This window comes from Stegodyphus dumicola, chromosome X1 (genome assembly GCF_044657685.1).
Source record: "Stegodyphus dumicola isolate Sdum_Otavi_A_Nest chromosome X1, ASM4465768v1".
Taxonomy (NCBI): domain Eukaryota; kingdom Metazoa; phylum Arthropoda; class Arachnida; order Araneae; family Eresidae; genus Stegodyphus; species Stegodyphus dumicola.
In genome coordinates this window covers 118826921-118847541 of record NC_140780.1, presented here as the reverse complement: position 1 = coordinate 118847541, position 20621 = coordinate 118826921, and the positions used below count along the sequence as shown (strand labels likewise).

Below are 20621 nucleotides of genomic sequence, written 5' to 3'. Positions count from 1 at the left end.
AAAGCACATGAAAACATGGTAGTTAGTAGTCCCTTGATATATCAGAAACATGAAGAATTAAAAATAAATGGGGAAAAATTATTTTACAGCAATATATGACTGGTCTTAGAAAATGAAACAAAACATTGTTTACAAATGCATCAATATTGAAGAAAAAGATGCTGGTTTACCCACTGCAGGAACACAGTTGTTAAATGAATGACCTAAACCATCTACCTAAATTGCCTAAACTGTCTATCATCCTGAAAACACTTTAATAATGCAAACAAAACAGATCTATAATATCATGCACTGCCCTAAGACACATAATTATTTGAAAGTGAATGTTCAAAAGGTCTGTAAAACATTGAAAGAACATGTGACCATTTTATATGGTATCAAAGCATGCATTTAAAAAAAAAAAAAAAAAAAAAAAAAAGCTAATTAGTAATTAGAAAAAGAAAAAAAAATCTTGATGCTTTAAATTACTAGAGTATTAAAGGATTACAGATATAGGATGCCATGGATGAGGATAGTACTTTTAATGAATAGCTTTTGGAATAATCAAACGAACAGAATTTTTTTTTTTTTTTTTTTTATCATTGACAGCCACACAGCTCACAACATAAATGCATATTGCTCTTATTCCACTATTCATTCCACAGCTCTTATTCATTTCTTATTATTGTAAAATCAATGAATTATTAGAGTGATGAAAGAATACTTTTGAGTCATTATAGCATAAATGATATGGATATAAGTGCAAATGAATTAGCAAAGAAAACTAACCATCTTGATGTGTTGCATATACCAAACATGTCTTAGGAGCAATCTCAGAAAAGAAATTGAACTGTTTTAATACGCCAGCCTTTTAATAAATAATGAAATAGAGGAAAGTGGAGTAAAAGGCACCATCTCCAACATTAAGTGAGAATGTAATGCATAGATGGATACTGATTAAAGATTTCAAGCTGAATGACAGAAGATATTTGCCAGTCACTTTCTGAAACATATTCAACCCTAGCGTGCGATAAACTTTTCAAAAATGATGATGATTATGAAATCAGTAAATTCAAATGCTGGAATGTGGGCCTTCTGAATATTAAGATTAAGGGTACAGCAACAGTCAAATAATTTCCAAAAATTTCGTGGACTGTTCATAAATGAACTTTTTGCACAAAAGATTTATGAACTTTTGCATAAAGGCATAACACAGTTTACAAAGGAAATTTTGTATTTTCCTCATTAAAATTTGTAAAAGCACATATTTGTGTAAATTTCTAGTTATATTAAATTAGAACCTTTGGTATTTTGAATATTTTTTTTTCATCATTTAATGTTATCAAAATAACTGTGGACAAAGGCAATCACATTAAGCAATACCTACTATCACTACAAGTCGTCAATTGTAGCATTACTTGTAAAATGACCACCAAAACAAAATACTATATATGGCCCATATAAACATATACCTTTTTCTTCTTGTAGTTGCTTCTGTCTTTGACTTTCAAACCTTGCATTCTTAGCTTTCATGTAAGCAACAACCTGATATGCAAAATACAATATTAAATGCAAAAGTTAGTTTGTAAATAAGACAAAAAAAATGCATATTTAAAGCCATGAGACTAAACTATAGCCCAAATATTTGATACTTCTAACAGCAATGGAAAACTACCATTTAGTTCTAAGTGAAATAAATATACACATGCAATAATTGGCAATAAAAATTGATACCCCACTTAATTTCAGAATACTAACCTTCTAGTTTCAGTTCAAAATGCTCTAGTTTAGACTTCAGTACAGCAATAAACACAAACATTTCTTACTCCTTTTCTACAACTTTCTAATGTGAAGTAATTTTCAGTAGTGATCCCCCCTCCCACGAAAGTGGTAAAATTCGCATTTGTCAGATGATATCCCATGCTCTTGGTTAGCTTCCTATATTTGTGTTTTTCTCGGTATTTATTTTCTTTAGTTTAAAACCTTATTTATATATTTCATTATTATTAACTGCTTACTCTACTACATTTTTCCCCAACATAAAAGTCAGGAAACAATCTAAAGTTCTCATTTTTTCTCTCCAATAAACTGTGCATTGCGGAAGCTATCTATTTACACTGTTAACAGCAATCCGTTAGAGTCTAGACAAAAAGTAATTTTAATTACGATGTTTTCCTCAAATCCAACGCTAAGATCACCACTGTACTAATATCAAGAAAAACACAAATATAGCCAGCGAAAAGATTACAAATATGAAATGAGTGTATGTAATATTTTCTGTAAATATATAAAAATGAAATGACAATGGCTATTTTAAAGGCATCCAATATCATCCCCCCAAACATTTGAAACAATTCTTTACATTATTTTTAATTCTAGATTTTTTTAACTGAAGCACTTCTTTCAATTAATTAATTATACTCATTAATTCTCAGATATACACCTACTGTATATTATAGCAAAAACATTAAAAATTGTTTCAAAAGTTTTCATCCTTTTTTCCTGCCTATGTTTAATAAATAAGTAAAAATTAAAATGCTTAATGATTCAAATTTTGAAAGTTAAATTTGAGACATTTAGAACAAAATGATCAAACATTTCAGAAAAACCAGTGTTGTTCAAACTATAGATTGTGAAAATTTAGAGAAGTGGCAAGGTGGATAAAAATCCTAAAAACTTTGAATTGATGGCATATAACTAAGGGTCAACACTCTGATTGGGGTTGCAAAATTGTTTTTTGGGGTCATCTGCATTTTCATGGGATCACACCGCCAAAGAGTCTGAATACCACTGAAATTAACAATAAGTAGCAAAGCATAGAATGATAAATTTTTTAACTCGATTATTTAAAATGACAAAAATCCAACTGGATCACTTGTCTGCATAATTTGGTAATTTAGTTCTAAATGAGGAAGAGTCACTAATTTATGTACTTTCAAAATCTGCTTTATTTAACATGTTTGCCTTTATCTATTTGCTTTTATTTTATTTACAGATTGGCCTGTACCACTTTGTTTTACAAATTTTTTTTAATACCCTTCTCATTTTTTTCTTATATACAGTATTTACTTGAACATAACTCCTTTCTTTGCTATACTTTTGTTCCTAAGTTTGGTAGAATCTTATAATCCGTATTGTAACAAATGAAATTGCAGAATGCCAGAGAAAAATTCAGTTATTGTATTATGTAATTATATTGCTTAAATACTAAATAAACCACACATACAGGTAATTACCATACATATTAAATGCATAACTCCTGCCAGTGCAATTTTAATTTAAGTCTGCATCTATGACACTGGTTACACTTAATGTTAATTGTTTACGACATAGCAATTTGACGGCTGTTTGCTCATGGGAAGGAAAGCCTTTAAGGAGGACTTTTTAAGAGAAACTCTCAAATCCATGTTATGCATGGAGAAATCTCCAAAAACTGTCATGCAGCCAGTCAGCCCATTCGCTGGAATTCGAACCAGGTCAAACTATCAGCGTTCAGCAACTTTTATCACTCGGCTGCTAATGGCCCTTATGTTGATTACTAGCATGTCTGAAAGCAAATAAGTATTAATCTATGATTAATTTTTCATTTTTTTCCGCATATGCAATAAAATATTGTATTTAATTAGAGAGCTTGTCTGAGTATCTTACAATATACTTGCTATATCTTATAATACACATATTATCTATTAGAATTCATATGGAAAAGAAGCAAACAGAAGGAACTGTTTTGATTCCATTACAGAGGCAATAGGCAAACAGTTTCCATCTAAGATAAAACACTAATTGACATGAGCGATGTCCTTCTACCTTTTTAAATTTGTTTTTCTCGTTGTCTTATTATTAATTATTATATCATAGTATTTGTTCTTACAATTTTACAATATTGTAAGAAGATAAAAAAAAAAGTACCATTTTCTGTAGTTTCAGGTAGAAACAAACAAGTGTAATATTAAGAAGCATCTGAAGATGACAGCTGCCTGCAAAAAAATGGCATTTTCTATCCGAGAGCATTCTGCTTAATTAATGTATGAACTGCAACTTGTAGTAATAATATTAACTACTAATAAAAACCTTTCTTAAAAACGCGACTTGCAAAAAAATGGATTTAGAATTTTGCCACAGGTGGATGGAGGAAATATTCTAGATAAAATACATGTACATTTGCAGCAAAACATACAAGGGTAAGGATGTCTTTTTGGTGAATTTTCTCAGGAAAACTGGTTTGATTTCATGAAAGCATAGAGATATCCAAATATTTAGATTGTTCACCGGCATTCAAACCCAAATTGATCTAACACTATTGAAAAAAAAATCTTAACTACACAGTTACTGCTAAGAAAAAATTTGCTTTTGCAGTTATACTGTAATTCTGAATGCTATTACGCTATAACTGTAATTACAGATCCATTAATAATTACTATAAAGTAAACTATATTAACTACTATAAAGTAATTACTATAAAGTAACCACAATTAATTATCCATTTTGTTCATTCAACAAAAGATAGCTTAAATATTAAAGATCTTGTGCTTTGCCAAATTACAACATTCTGAGAAATTAGAGATAAGAAGTAGTTTATGAGGCGTGGAGAAGTACAATTGTACTAAATGTTAGAAATTAGCGTGAAGAGCTGCTAAATTTAAATGAAGTAAGAAAGTTAAGATAGTATCCAACTCATCAGCAAGAAGACATGAATTTCACCAAGAATTTGTAATATATGAAAACAGCAAGGTAAAAATCTAAAAAAAACTAAAAACATATGGTGATCCTAAGACATAAAGTAAAAATTAAGATTCTAAAACTATAGTGATCTTAATGCATAAAGTAAAAATTAAGAAAGTAAATATGTATGGATTAATTTCCCTTGTTTGGAGCTCCATAACAGAACTTGTCAAGGGAAAAGTGTTTTGAAGCTCCATACCTGGTTGATTAATAAATAGCTAAAACAAGTTTTGTTCCGACTAATTCACTGAGACTGAGAACGTAGTAATTAATCAATTTGATGTATGCAAGGGAAAATGAAAGTTTGGCTAATCTTTGGAATATGGTAACAGGTAGTTTGACGACATTTTGGAGGCGATAAAGGTTACTACCTAGGACTTTGGGAATAATGTGAGAAGCACTCAGTTCCGATTACGCATTATTTTGTGTGAGGGAAATGAGAGATCCTGAGATATGTTATGTGACATTAATGGACGAATTACAGTTCTTTAATCGGAAAAGGAGGTAAAATTTAGAAAAATATCTGTAGTACTATATTATTTTGTATTAAGCTTCATTGTGTGTTGTGTGAAAGAGTGTTGATTAATTTTTGGTTTGCATGGCGCTATGTAAAGTGAATTCTAAATTTTTAATGCGTTTATCTGATAATTCAAAAGAATTGGTTGAATGGTGTATGAGTGTAGGATTAATTGCGGATAAGTATGAATGTCCAACATGTGGGAATGAAATGAGATTGTGTGAAAGGAAGGATATTACATATAAGTTTGAATGGCGGTGCAAGAAATTTAGTGAAAATGGACATTTTGTGAAACGGAGTGTAAGGAAGGGTACGTGGTTTGCTGAAAGTTGTTTGAGTGAGGGGGAAATTTTATTAATTTCTTATTAGTGGGTGAATAGAATGCCAGTTGACTACTGGATTATTTAATCTATAAGAAAAGTTTATCCGCCACGTAATCAAGATTCTGAAGAAGATTAGGTAAGTTCGTATTTTTAATTATTTGAGGATATTATTTTTATGCATTGTTCTAAATGTAAGCAGTAAACAAAGTAATATGGTATTATTGGAAAATTGTTATTAGCAATGATTTAGTTTAAAGTAATTAGGATTGTAAGCTAATTTTTATTAATTTAATGTATGTGCTTACTTATATTTTAAGTGGTGTTTTTTTAATTTAATTATATTTTAATTAAATGATAGTTATTTTGTGAATTATATGTTTGTAGGTATGTATGGTATACGTTTGCATGTTTGTATGTATAGGTTTGTATGTTTGGTATACGTTTCAGTGGAAGTAAACGTGCATGGCAACAATTTAAGTATTTGACAGTAAGTATTTGCAAGCATTTTTAATGTTTGCGTTAATTTGTTGGTGACGTTTATAATAGATAATTTAGAAGTAAAAGTTTTTGGATATTTTATTTATTTTATACGTGCAAATATTCATCCTTGGAAAGGATATATACTTTTTCGCGATCAGGTAATTTCATATATGTTCTTTTTACCGGATTTAAAGATTCACAAAACTTTCATGCATTTTTGTGAAATTTTTCTAATTTATGAGAAAAAAACAGTGTACATGGATATAGTGAAGAGTGTGCGCAATGCCCTTTTTGTACAATTCTGGGATGTTTTTTTAAGCAAAAGTAAGTCGACGTGTACATGGTTTAGTTATATTTTAATTAAATGATAGTTATTTTGTGAATTTTATGTTTGTAGCAATTTCGTATACGTTTCAGTTGAAGTAAACGTGCATGGAAATAATTTAAATATTTGACACTAAGTATTTGTAACCATTTTTAATGCTTGCGGTATAAATTCGTTGGTGACGTTTATAATATATTAGATAATTTAGAGGTAAAAGATTTGGATATTTTATTTATTTTATACGTGGAAATGTTCATCCTTGGAAAGGGTATATATTTTTTCGCGATCAGGTAATTTCATATATGTTCTTTTTACCGAATTTAAAGATTCACAAAATTTTCATGCATTTTCGTGAAATTTTTCTAATTTATGAGAAAAAAGCAGTGTACATGGATATAGTGAAGAGTGTGCGCAATGCCATTTTTGTGCAATTCTGGAATGTTTTTTTAAGTAAAAATAAGTCAACGTGTACATGGTTTATGTGTATATGCGATTCTGAAAAACACGGCAAGGAGTTTGCGATTCTGCACTTTTTCCAAATTTGGCAGTTAATATTTGTCATGATTAAGCAGTTTTGTTCCATAAAATTTCTAGCATAAGTGTAATTAGAATAGCAGATTGTTGGAAAAAGTGTTCAGTAAATAAAAAGAAAAGAAACATAATGGCGGCAAAAAAAATAGAGGGTTGCTGTAGCAGAGTTCGTCGCCAAAAAATCACCAAGTTACCATAATCCAAAGATTAACCGAAAGTTTAATTAAGATCTTATACTTTGTACATTGGCAACACTTCCAGAAAGTTGCTTCTACATTATTTCCGTTCATTTCACCATCAATTTCAGAGGCATGATCGTGTCTGCAAATTTTGTTTTCTGCAGACAATTTTTTATATCATAAATAAAAATAATGTGCCTCTCTCAAGATGTAATAAACCACGAGTACTATAAATTTAATTGTAATTACATTGTAATGATAGTTAATGTACATATACTGCATAACTGTGGCAATAATTTTGTTGTTGTAATTATAAAGCACGTAATTACAATTATACTGTAATTTAATTGTCTGCAATTATAATTATATTGTAATTGTACAATTTATAAAGCAATTACAGTGTAACTGAATTAACTGTAGTTGTCATAACACTGTAATCAGAAAACTTATAATTATAATTACATTGTAATTGAGGGATTTCAAACTACAATTACATTGTACTTACAGCTGCAATTACATTGTAATTATAAGTAATTGAAATATAACTGAATTACTCACATTTGCAATAATATTCTAATTCAATTATTAATCAATTAATTAATCAATCAAGCTGAATTATGTCCTACTCTGCTGTCAAGAATGAAGATAACTGCATAGCCAGCAACTACTATGAACAGATACTGTGGACCACCCACAGATCTTTTTATCAGCTAAAGCAATAAAGGATGGGAGGTTTCTCTCATGAGGGGAAGGAAGATGCTTGTACAATACTTATAGCACAGCCAGGTTTAAATTAAAAAATTTCTGCGATACAACAGTTGTAATATCAGTTTAAGTAGGTTAAATTCTCACAAAAATATCCCTCCTGTAAAAGTAATACCAAAAAAAATAGATATAAATTCTTTATACTCTAAGGTTTTACATATATTCTAAATTCAAAATTAAACAAAAACATGACATTCTATTTTAAAAAAATGACTCTTTCAAAGAACAACATTACCTTTGTTGCACAAACTCGACATTGACGATCATCTAAACAATCTCCAGCTATAGCTTTTAATTCGTCACATAATGGGTTATTTTTAAGATCCAGCCATGATAATTTTTTCAATCTATAAAAACTGATAGGAAGATCAACAATTTCATTTGCATAGAGATCCAAATATTCCAAGTTTTTGAGGTTACCAAAACTTAGTGGCAGTTCAGTAATTTTATTTTTGCTTAGATCAAGTTTCACTAAGTGTGTTAAAGAGCCTATTTCTTCCTAAAACAGAGAAAAACAGTATTAACAGAAACAGTAAGACATGCAAGAAAAACTGAAAATTACTAAAAATAAATTAAAAACAAATGTTAAAATCAACAACTTAAACAGAGATCCAAGAACTAACAATTTTTGTGATTACTAAAATTTAAAAGGCAATTCAAAATTTCAGTTTAGATTTTACTTTTCAATTTAAATTCAGCAGTTGAATTTTACTAGTACTAAATGTACCCATTTTCTTTAAAGGCAGAAAAATTATTAGTCAAAAATCTGAATATGTGTGAACTACTTCAAATGATTATATATATCAAGTACAATTCTTTAGTGTTCCAGTATAAAAGAGAGCCATAACACTTGATTATGATCCATGGCCAACAACTAGAAAGTTTTTTTGCTTATCTGAAATTCCTGAAGAGAGAGATTTAAGTTCTCTGAATGCATCCTAATGGATACAAATTTCCTGATAAAATATTCTCAACTGGAAAACTTTATTGTCTTAATAAGTTATTTGGCAAATGGTAAAAACAGATGTTGCTTCTCAGCAACCATGCCAAATAATGATTAAAAAAAGCTGTTTGCAAATAACATCGTTCATACTAATATTATAAAAATAATAATTTATAATTTCTTTTTCCAGCACTAACTCAACTTATGGAATTTTTATTAGTGTTCTACAGTATATTTACAGTCATATCTACTTACTAAAGCACTTTATATTGGTTCTTCATGTAGCAGAAAAATTATTTTTATACTGAATTAGATGGTGCATTAAAACAGATATTTCAATGAATAGGATTCCTTAAATATAGCAAAACAGAGGATAATTTAAATTTTCTCATCTTTCCCATATGATCAGTGACTAGGGAAAAAACACTCTCGGATATTATCCGCTAAGCTGTCTTCTATCAAAACTATGATAAAATAAGACAAGCAACCCATTTCCTATCTTCATGAAATAACCTAGTTTACTTGTTTTTAAAAAAGGGACTTAAAAAATACTCTGACAGTTGCATTTATCAGGTCTAAGAAAGGTGTATTGTGTTTGCACATATAAATGCATTGCAATGAAATGAAACGGTTATAATACAATTTGGTAAAATTGTATTATAACATTCCCATCAACCCATCAACATTCATCCTCTTAGTCACCTCAAACATACTTAAATAATGGTACCCACAGCAAAATAACAGCAAGTTCAAAAAATACAAGACCATACCACGTACGTGCAACCAAACACAGCAACTGAAAAGAATGGTAAGAACCAAAAACCCGGGTCCATACGAAAGGGTTATTATTACAAAAAATAGCCTAAATTTATCGCAACGCATTTGGCAATATTGCAAAAATAATGGCTTTTTAATGACAAAAACAGAAAAAAAAAAAATTTCCACAAGGCTAGTTTCGGCAACATCATCAACACTAGGGTTACTGAAAAACCTATTTCACACAGCCGGCTTCCAGATTTCACGAACAACCAATACCACTTGGCGATTTTTTTCGGCCACGAACAACCAATACTACTTGGCGATTTTTTCGGACAAAAACCAGTACAGTAAAGATTAGCCCTCATTTTTTCTCTCTTTTTTAAATTAAAATTGTCAAATGATTTTAACTGTGGCAAATTGAAAAAAATAAAAGATTTAGTTGTCTTTATAGTAAAATAAGAAAAGCTACATTTGAGAGAATACATGAAATAATTTTAAAAAAAGAACCAGATACTTTTCTTTACTCTTAACCCTATCAAAAAAAACCCCAGTTACTGCCAATGCTCACAAGGCCAGGACTTCAGTGTTTTAGGATCCCTTAGAATTATTTTGTAATTCTTGGTAATCCTATTTTCTTTTCATAAAAATGGGGAAACACAGGTGTTCAGGGGACCTGAAAAAGACACTGTAGCTATAACCACATGATATATTAATGAGCCCCTAAAAGAAACACTGCAGCTAGGCAACCTGATATATTAATCAGTCCTGTATACACATTCCTCTGAAATCAATAAAGTAAATAAGAGGGGAAGTGTAAGCTGTGAAAAAATTGCAGTTACAAATAAAAAAATAATTTTACAGTCAGTTCTTCTGTTATAAAGATTTTTACATAAGAAAATAATTGGGTTGCCCTTTAATTTGATGACAAGAGCCACCAAACATAAGAGTCTAGAACAGAGACTTATTACATGATTTTTTTACTTATTTGCAAACACTTTACAAGTATGTATAGCACTTTAAAGAACATACCATGATCAGCATACTATAGTTTAATTTCAGGAATAAATATTTAAATACGGGTGTGCATGAGAGGGAAAACACCATTAACAGGGAACATGCAGAAATCTTATCCAGCTTTACTTCCTTAAACAACTTAAATATTTGAGAAGTAAGACTTACCGGCAAACGCTCAATCAGATTACAAGATAAATCGACATTAGTTGCTTTGACAGCATTGGCCTATAAAAGACAAGTAAAAAACATGAGTTCATTTCAAACCATTTGGTTTCAAACGAAGGAATGCAGGTACCATTTTAACGAACATTAAAACATAAGCCTTTCTAATTTCTAAAACACATAACTGTCGAACTGCCAAAAAATATTAACATTACTAAACTAGACAGAAATACACACCAATTCCTTCACTGGAACTTCAGTCAACTGATTCAAACTCAGATCCAGTTCATTACCCTGAATTTTCCTTTTTAGAGCCATCTTAAATTGTTTCCTGTGTCAGTCACAATAAATTATATTCGCAGATCTATTATATTACATAAGGCATAAGAAACATATAATGCATTATTTTATAAAATACTAACCAATCAGCGATTATCGGCAAATTTACACATCTGCCAAAGTAGACACTATAGTGAGAAGTTGAGATGGTGATCGACTGAAAATCGTCTGCGAAAACAAACAAACAAACAAAAATAAAAAAGTTTACTCTTCTCTTAACCTTAGTGCAATACAAAGTTCGTTGAATAGTTTCATTTTAATACCAGTAGTCCTTATAGTTTCATTTTACATTTCGTAAGATCGCAATATTTTTCGAAGTCAAAAGCAAGAAAAGAATAGAAAGGATTTCCGAAGAAAGAATAGAAAGGATCTCCGGGAAATAAATACGTATTTCTTTCCTTTTTTATTCTCCTGGTCCTGATGTAGTCTACATAAACTCCACAAATTCATTGTAACCAAGGGGACACCTATAGCTAGGTTAACAAATAAACAAAACAAGCACGTGCTTAGGGCATCAAAGAAAGAAAAGAGAACACGATAAATATTTTCCATCGCTGGTTTGCAATGTACGCTGCAAGCTAAAGTAAAACGAAAAGAGAAGGAATGGGGGGGGGGAAACAGGTGTTATACAAAAACAAAGTGAAGAATCAACAAAAGTTAATTCTTCCCTTCTTTGTACTTCAAAGTTAATTCTGTAATTGATGGTTTTTCCATGCACTTCCTCAAAGCTGGCAGTCTCTTAAAAAAAAAAAGCTACCTTAAACAAACAAAGCTAACAATGCACAGAATAGATTTAAATCAGATCACCGATTAATTTGGAGCAAGAATTATAAAAATGAAACAGTTTCCATTTCTACCCAAATCAAAAGAATCCTTTGTAGTTCAGGGGGACATACATGAAATCTCATAGATATGCGTGACCGGAAGTTTTATAATCAGTGTCTTCAAGCTTTCAAAATTCTGTAATGAGTTTGCAGTTATATATCTGTAAACTCAGGACTGAGTAATAAGAATTGTTGGAAAATATTCGGAGAGCAGCCTTCGTGGTGACATATTCCTCGAAACTTTCAATTTTGAAATCTCTATATAAGGTGTCATTGACTATTAATACTAGATTAACACTAGTATTAACACTAGTATTAACACTAGAATTAACATTAGTATTACCGCATTTCTTACATACCTAGAAATACCGGGATCGGTCATAGCTGACAGATGGACCTTCAGCAATGATATTTTTAATTTCTATGGGAGATACATACAGAAAATAAAGTGTTTCATGATTAATGCAATGATTTTTAATTAATGTTTGATAAAATTTAGCGTCTAGAATGTTATATAATAGGAAATTTAGTTAATAGTACAATTTATGAAAATTTAAATGTTTAATTTCAGAATAGATATTTTAAGATTTTGGCAGCACATAAAAAACAGGCAATGGCCAACGCCTTGATGCAGATTTCACGGAATATTCCTTTGCCCTCTGATCTACAACGTAGACTCCAAATTTTGTGGAATTGTAAAAAATTATTATTTCAAGAGTTTTCTTCTCATTTTGAGTAACGTCTAATGAAGAATGCAATGTGCTAAGAAGAACTAAATTTTTGTGTTTTACATTAATTTTTGTATTTTTACATTAGTAGGAAGCAAGCATGGCGGTATTGTGTGCCATGAAGGTCGCTGAATATAATTCCTTTTTTGTTTTCTTCAAGGTATCTCTTTTCGCTCTATTAATTGTTCCGACATAGCTCAACAATTAGTGGCATTCTTGTTTTGCACTCGTTTAGTGATGCCACCCAGAAAGAGAGATCTTTCGAATGAAGAAATTTTGAAATTGCTAAATGAGCTTTCAGAAAATGATTCTTGCGGCGCAAATGCATCCGATGATAATGAAAATTTTGTTATAAATGACAAAAGAACTATTGGGGATATAATCTCATCTTCCGAATCCAGCTAATGCAACAGAGAGCTGAATGAAAATATTCCAAGTAAATGCAGTTCAGGAGTTTATAAAACAACAGAGAATTGTAAAAGTGAAGAAAAAATAAAGAAGAGCAATTCCTCCTTCAAAGCGATTTGGAAGAAGCGAAAGATAGAACTATATTGAAAATACATCAGCAATGTTCAGTTTCTTCTCTTCGACAGTCTATTCAAAATATTCTAAAAGAAAATCCAGGACCTAAAACATACTCCAAAAGAAAAATTGCTGATAACAGTTCTGTAAGGTCCTGGAGACGATTCGTAAATGATAAAATTTTGAATATCATAAAGAAATGTATAGAAGTGGGAGCAAGATCAAAACCAAATAATGAAGCTTGGAGTACTTTTCTTGATGAACTGGATTCCTTTATTCCAGTATTATATATTCGAGGAGCTTTAGCTGCGAAAGGGGTCAGCGTCACCAGCCTTTCGTCAAAGACCTGAGGTCACAATTTTTTTCCTTCAACAATGAGCCGAAGCATACTTTTAGAAATCATGCGATATATGCGTATTTACTTAAAATTTTCATGATCAGATAGACTGAAAGATGATAAATTTGCTCTAATATCAGATGTTTGGAATATTTTCATAGAAAACTGTTTTATGTGTTATAAACCAGGAGAACACATTACTATAAATGAGCAGCTTTTTCCTTCATAGACGTGCTGTACATTTTTGCAATACATGCCAAATAAACCGGATAAAGTGAGCTTCAAATTTCAGTTGGCTGTAGATGTGAGCTCAAAGTGCATAATCAATACTTAGGAAAGATGATTCGAAATAAAATGATCTAGGTGTTGTCGAAAAGGTTGCTTTTTGATCAGTAAAGCCTTACCTCAAGACAGGATGAAATACAATGCGTGATAGTTTTTTACATCTCTAAAACTTGTAGAAAGCCAATATCCTGAATTTAATTCCATTGTTAACGAGCTGGACGTTTCGTCTCTTATACTCTTTGTTTACTATTTGCTCTGCACAGCTATTTGCTTTGAAATCTTTTGTAACCTCCCTTCTCTATTTATCTAAAAATGCTTCCTTTTCTTCGCCTCAGTCTATTACACTCTTACTCAGTTGCGGGTAAATTTCAATTATATAAATGAAAAGAATTCAGTTTCAGAAAATAGGTTTAACTATGCTTCCCAGAGGGCAGTTATCCTCATGCTGTTAACTCGTTGATGTATAGCTGTTAGTCCAGCTATACAACGCCTGCAAGATTGCATATATACACTTTAAACTTGGCTGACCAAGTGGTAGATCAAAGTTAACGTCAATAAGACACAAGCTATGCTCTTCACGAAGAAAAAGAAGTTCAAAAAGAACCTGCAGCTATATGAAGTATCTATTCCCTGGGCCAAGCAAGTCCTTTATCTTGGGGTTCCCCTCAGTAAAAATATTTCATGGTACCCACACATTACATCTATCATTAAAAAGTTTCGAGCAGGTAAACGCTCACTCTTGCTTGAAACAGTGTACTTTCTATAGACAACAAGTTACTTATTTATACATCCATGTTGCGTCCCATACTTTGTTATGGCTGCCCGGTTTGGGCGTACTTATCCAAATCTGTCAGAAAAAAGCTACAAACTGTCCAGAATTGTATACTGAGGCAGATTACTGATTCTCCGTGATACGTGAGAAATCTAAAATTACATGAGGAATTACGCATACAGTAGCTTAAGTCAATCTATTGCTGCACTACTGGCAAGTTCTTTAATGATCAAATAACCTGTCATCAGGATATATGATTATGATGTAAACGACCCTTCGTATAGTAAAAGACCAATGGCCATACTTGGCCACTTACCAGATTAATGTACCTATATGCCTTAATTGACATGTATTTTGTATTTTTAGTATCTTCGCTTATTTATTTACTATTTTTTGTATTTATATCATGCATATGTATTATCATCATTAATTTCCACATTGCACCTCTGGGTTCACACTTGCTTAACAAGTGGTATATATATGTAATGTTTTCAGTTATTCCAACACATCGTGGGCGAATGGTGAGGCTATTCCATTACACGTTCTGGCAGATGGTTGACGAAATTGGGATGATTGAAGGACGGAGCATAATGACGACTCAGGACTTTTCACTTTTAACAGCAAGCATATCTTTATTTTAATTTAGAACAGATAACTTTTTCCAGATGGAGTTAATCAAATAACTTATTTAGTAATTGAACTATTACATGCGACTGACTTTAAGCTTTAATATGTCATAACGTTCTAACAAAGTAAGAGGAGCATTGCGGAAGCGTTAGCAGAACGAAGGCGAGAAGGCATCTGTATAGGAGAGCTTATGACGCAGCATTTATATGAAAGGTTATGTAACAGAGTAGCTTCTAGAAAAATGTAGAAAAACTTATGACGCAGCATTTATATGAGGAGGTTATGTAATAGGTGCGAATGTTCTAGAAGGTGCTGGTTTAGGGAAATATACTGAATTTCAGAAAATTAATTAAAGGTTGCTGGTTCGCAAAGAGCAAAGCTATCGTATTTTTTTTTTATATTTTACATCTTCCCCCCCCCCCGTCAAAAGGAAAGGTCGGGGTGAGAAAAGCATTAGTACAGGAGTAAAGCAAAAGTATGAGAAAAGACATGAAAACATCCAGGGCATAGCGTACAAGCTTTAACTATGGCCTATCATAGTTCATGACTTTCTCATATAAAATTTTGACTTTATAGCATATGAAATTTTGAACATTAAAACTATGAGTTATAAATAAATATACAATATATGAATAATTTTAAAACTATAACATAATAAATATGGAATACTGATAAATAAATAAGTTATAATTACAAAAGTCCTCAATTTTGTTAAAAATGTCCATTTTGTTTTTTTTTTGAAAGTCCTTTTCATAAAAAGAGTTCGAATAGAATGAAAATATTTGGTAAAATCTCTAAATGCTAGATAGTCCACAAATATGATGCATGTTGATAGTTCACAAATATGAAGCATTTCTTTCGCTGAATATGTTTTCATAATAGTAAGCTTTGATTAGAAAATATTTAAAATTTTTCTTCCTTCAGATAAAACTTAGAAAAGAAATAGATTATACAATTTATGAATAATATATTATGTGCATTTTTTCCTCTCATCGTAGGCAATTAAAGATTGACATGTTTTACACTTCAATACAAAATATTCAAAAAAACAATTCAATATAAATTATACAATTATACACTAGAACATGAACACTTTGACTTTAAAACTATGGCATGTCCTCGCCAACAGATCAGTGTGATTACTTGCCGATGGTTGGGGGGTGCTAGGTACAAATATCGAAGAACCTCCGTTGCCTAATACAAGGTAACTGGTTTTTGGCATTGTACATTACCTCAAAGTGGTTTTAGAAAAATAAAAGACCATATAAAATCAAAATTATAAGACAGATGACTTGTATAAAGACAGATGAATTGTATAAAGACAGATGAATTGTATAAAGACAGATGACTTGTATAATCAAGTTAAAGTCTTTTTTATAATTTTGTAAATTAGAAACAAATATTATCCTACAATAAGAAGAATATTTTTGCTACAAAATAATTCAAATTATGTGAAAAATATATTATTATTATTATGATTCCTTAAAAAGCTCAAAATCGGGAGAATAATTTGTCATAGTTGGGAAAATAACTTGTCATAGTTAGGGTTTAAGTCTAAATCAGGTATTAAAAGTCATAATAAGGAAAATGTTTAAAAGAGAATTTTGAAAAAATTAATTTTAATTTTGAACAGAGATAGGAATTCTACTATTTCTGACAGCTAACTTAAACTCACTTGCTGGATTAAAAGCTCTTAATCTAGTTGAATGAACAATTTCTGGTTTCTTTTTAGTTAAAGGATCAGGTTTATCTATTTCATAAGTAACTTCAGAATATTGTTTTAAAATTTTATAAGGTCCTGAGAATGGAGGAGATAATTTACGTGTATTAGGATATTGAAATTCTTCATACATTACTAAATCACCAATTTTAAAATTACTAGGTTTAAAATGAATATCATATCTTTCTTTATTTATATTATGATAATCATCAGATCTCTTTTGAGCTACTTTTCTGGCTTCTTCTATTGACGGACACAATTCTTGATTTTGAATTAAGGAATCATAAGGTAATTTTCCATACATTAAATATGATGGAGGGAATTTTGTTACAGAATGAGGGGTATTGTTATACTCTTCAGCTACTTGGGGTAATAATTTTGTTCATGCTATATTACCTTGATAAGAATTTAGTTTACATTTTAATCTAGTTATAATAGTTTGATTAACACGTTCAATTTTACCATTAGTTTGGGGGTCTATTTGCAGTAGTTAGCAATTGTTTTACATTATGATTCCTTAAAAAGTGCTTAAATTTTGAAGATGTAAAAGGCAGCGTTCCTATCACTTAAAATCGTTTTAGGGACCTGAATTTGGAAAATTTGTTTTAAGCAATTTATATAAGTATCTGTAGTTACACTTTTAGAAGCAAAAGTCCAGATATATCTAGTTGCATGATCAATAATTATGTGAATATACTTTTTAGTAGAATTATAATAATTTAAACCACCTACAGTATCAATAGATAATATTTCAAAAGGTTCACTGACTGATGGTAAATTTTGCATTAAACCAAATTTCTTTTGTTTACTTTTCTTATTAAATTGACACACTTCACAATGTTTACAATAATTTCTAACATCTTGAACAATTCCTGGCCAATAATATTGTGGAGATAACAAATTTAGCATAGATGATACACTAATATGACCAAATTGTATATGGGCCTTTTCAAGTAATTTCGTACGTAGAGACATGGGTATCACAATTTTGTACAATCCCTGTTTTTTGATAGTTAAGACATCATTCATTTTCCTATTCTTAGTATCACAAACATTATCTAAATTTTGATATTCTTTTATTTCTTCTAATGATAATAAATTAACTTGCAATCTTAAATGTTGACACATAAGGATTTCTAGAGAGCATGTCAGCTTCAACATTAGTAGATCCTTTTTTATATTTTATATCAAAATCATACATAGATAATTTTAAAGACCACCTAAATAGACGACCTGTAGGGTGTTTTATATTTTTAAGCCAAACTAAAGCAGCATGATCAGTATGTACAGTAAAATGGTTACCATGTAAATAATAATAAAATTTATCAATTGCATCAATAATAGATAAACATTCCAGCTCAGTAATGGCATAATTTTGTTCATAAGATCTTAATTTTCTAGAATGAAAACCAATTGGATGTAAACTACCATCAGGATGTTCTTGTTTTAAAACAGCACCAACAGCTTCTTTGGACGCATCAACAAATACATGACAGGGATATTTAGGATTAAACAAAGTTAAAATAGGTCTAGAAATCAATGCATCTTTTAATTTTTGAAAAGCTTTTTGACTTTCATCAGTCCAATTACAAGGAATATCTTTCTTAAGTAAATTTGTTAATGGGGCTCTAATTTTAGCATAATTTTGAATAAATTTATGATAAACATTAATACTTCCTAAAAATCTTTGTAATTCTTTGATATTTTTAGGGGGTTGCAATTTCTTAATAACCTCTATATTTGCATTACTGGGCTGGTATTTACCTGCTTGAATTTCATATCCTAGAAAATTTATTTTTTCTTTAGCAAAATTACATTTAGATTGTTTTAATTTTATATTCTCTTTCTCACATATATCAAATATTATTTTAAGATGATTTAAATGTTCACCAAAATTTGGAGAGAATACTATAATATCATCAAAATAATTTAAAGCAAATTGAATCTGATATTTGTTTAAAATTTGTCTAAGAGCTCGTTGGAAAACAGCTGGGGAATTTTTCCAACCAAAAGGTAATCTAGTAAACTCATACAGTCCAAAATTTGTAGTGAATGCCAATTTTTCAGTATCCTTTTCATTTAATTTTATATGCCAATAGCCTGATGCCAAATCCAATGTAGAAAAGATTTTTGCATTTGTTAATTGATCTAATACAGCATCAGTTCTAGGAATAGGTTCAGAATCAGTTTTAGTAATTTGGTTAAGCTTCCTGAAATCAATACACAATCTGCTTCTGGACTGCTCATCTCGCTTATAAGCTAAAGTTACAGGAGCAGCATAAGGACTATAAGAAGGTTTAATAATTCCAGCTTTTAACAATTCATCTATTTGTTTTTTAATTTCACTATTATCTTTAGGAGATGCTCTATATGGTCTATAGGCTATTGGTAATTCAGAAGTTAATATAACTCTGGGAGGTTTAACCCTTATACAACCAACATCATATTTACTTTTTGCAAATATGTGATTATAATCATTCAACAATTTCTGTAATTCACTATCAGAACTTTTACTATTTTCAAACTAATTACCACAATTTTTAGTACTAAGATCATTATTACATACAAAATTTTTGCTATTATCAAAGTATTTACTAGATTGTTCAGCACTAATATCATTTTTACATACATAATTATTTTGGAAAAACTTGTCTACTTTAACATTTTTACTTACCTGTTTTCCAAGCTGATACACTTCATAATTATGAAAATTCAATTGTAATTTAAATAATGAAACACATGGTGATGAAAGCAATAAATAATTCAAATTTGAATCTACTACATAAAATATCACATTATTTTCTATTTTACCTACTTTACACTTTACTTTGATTATTTTCTCTATATGAACTTGACTATATATTGAAAATATTTTATCATGGGATTTCACTGAAATTTCTCTAAATTTATCACGAATTTTGTTAAAAATTTTTAACGGTAAAACGTTAATTTCCGATCCCGTATCAATAATACTGGGAATTTTTTTCTGTCCAATTCGGACATTCACTTTAAAGTAATATCATGTTTTAACTTCTCTTTTAGGAACCGTGTTATAATTAATAGCAGGTAATTGTGGATATCGAATTGGCCAATACGCATACTGTAGAGGTCGGTATTGCACTTGTTGATAATTAAAAGGTCTCATACTACGAAAACTTTGATAAGGAGTGGCTTGCATTGGTCTGGGATAATAGCACCTCGGAACAGTTTGTCTTGGAGAAACAAATTGGTAATTACTATTTCCTAGACCATCCAACGGCATCTGAACTGGAAACAGTTTCCTAGCAAGAGTAATCTAGTCTTTCGGTGTGTCTATTTTTTGCACTGTTAACAGCATTCTTTGAGACTCAGGAAGTCCTTCCGTAAGTGCTTCCACCATTGTGGAATCAGTTAGTTTCAAGCTGGCTCCTAATTTCAACTTATTACGAAAATAAACATCAACATTATTAAATTTCTCGTATTTTAAAGACACAAAATTACTAAAAGTAACAGATTCCGATGTTGTGAAGTATGCCTCGAAAATATCCTTTATGTTGTTCCAATCTTTATCTAAACAATCACGTAAATAGAGGGCTAAAGCCTCTCCTCTAATACACTTTGAGAAAACAAATTTCTTTTCCTTTTCTGGAATGTTCTTTGCGGCACATTTCTCTTCAAACCATAGAAGATATCTGTCTATTGGAAAATTTGTACTTGTGCCGTCAAAAATAGGGAATTGAAATTTCACTGTATCCACAATAGCTACGGATTCTTGCTTATCAGTTGACA

The 20621-nt window shown here is 30.4% G+C and overlaps 1 protein-coding gene across 2 annotated transcripts in view; it reads right to left on the bottom strand.

Annotated features, from left to right (window-relative positions):
* The window catches only part of LOC118195983 (uncharacterized), a 35234-nt gene extending 23989 nt beyond the window's left edge, over positions 1-11245 (bottom strand). The window contains exons 1-5 of one of the 2 annotated variants that reach the window (XM_035367334.2): positions 11122-11245; positions 10937-11030; positions 10703-10762; positions 8057-8320; positions 1452-1524 (exon numbers count right to left, since the gene is read on the bottom strand). In XM_035367334.2, coding sequence (XP_035223225.1) covers positions 1452-1524; positions 8057-8320; positions 10703-10762; positions 10937-11017 — 478 coding nt within the window. In that variant the 5' untranslated portion in view covers positions 11018-11030; positions 11122-11245. Of the gene's footprint in view, positions 1-1451; positions 1525-8056; positions 8321-10702; positions 10763-10936 lie in introns of both variants that reach the window. The other variant, XM_035367333.2, reaches the window with a different exon arrangement.
* Positions 11246-20621: the final 9376 nt, after the last annotated feature.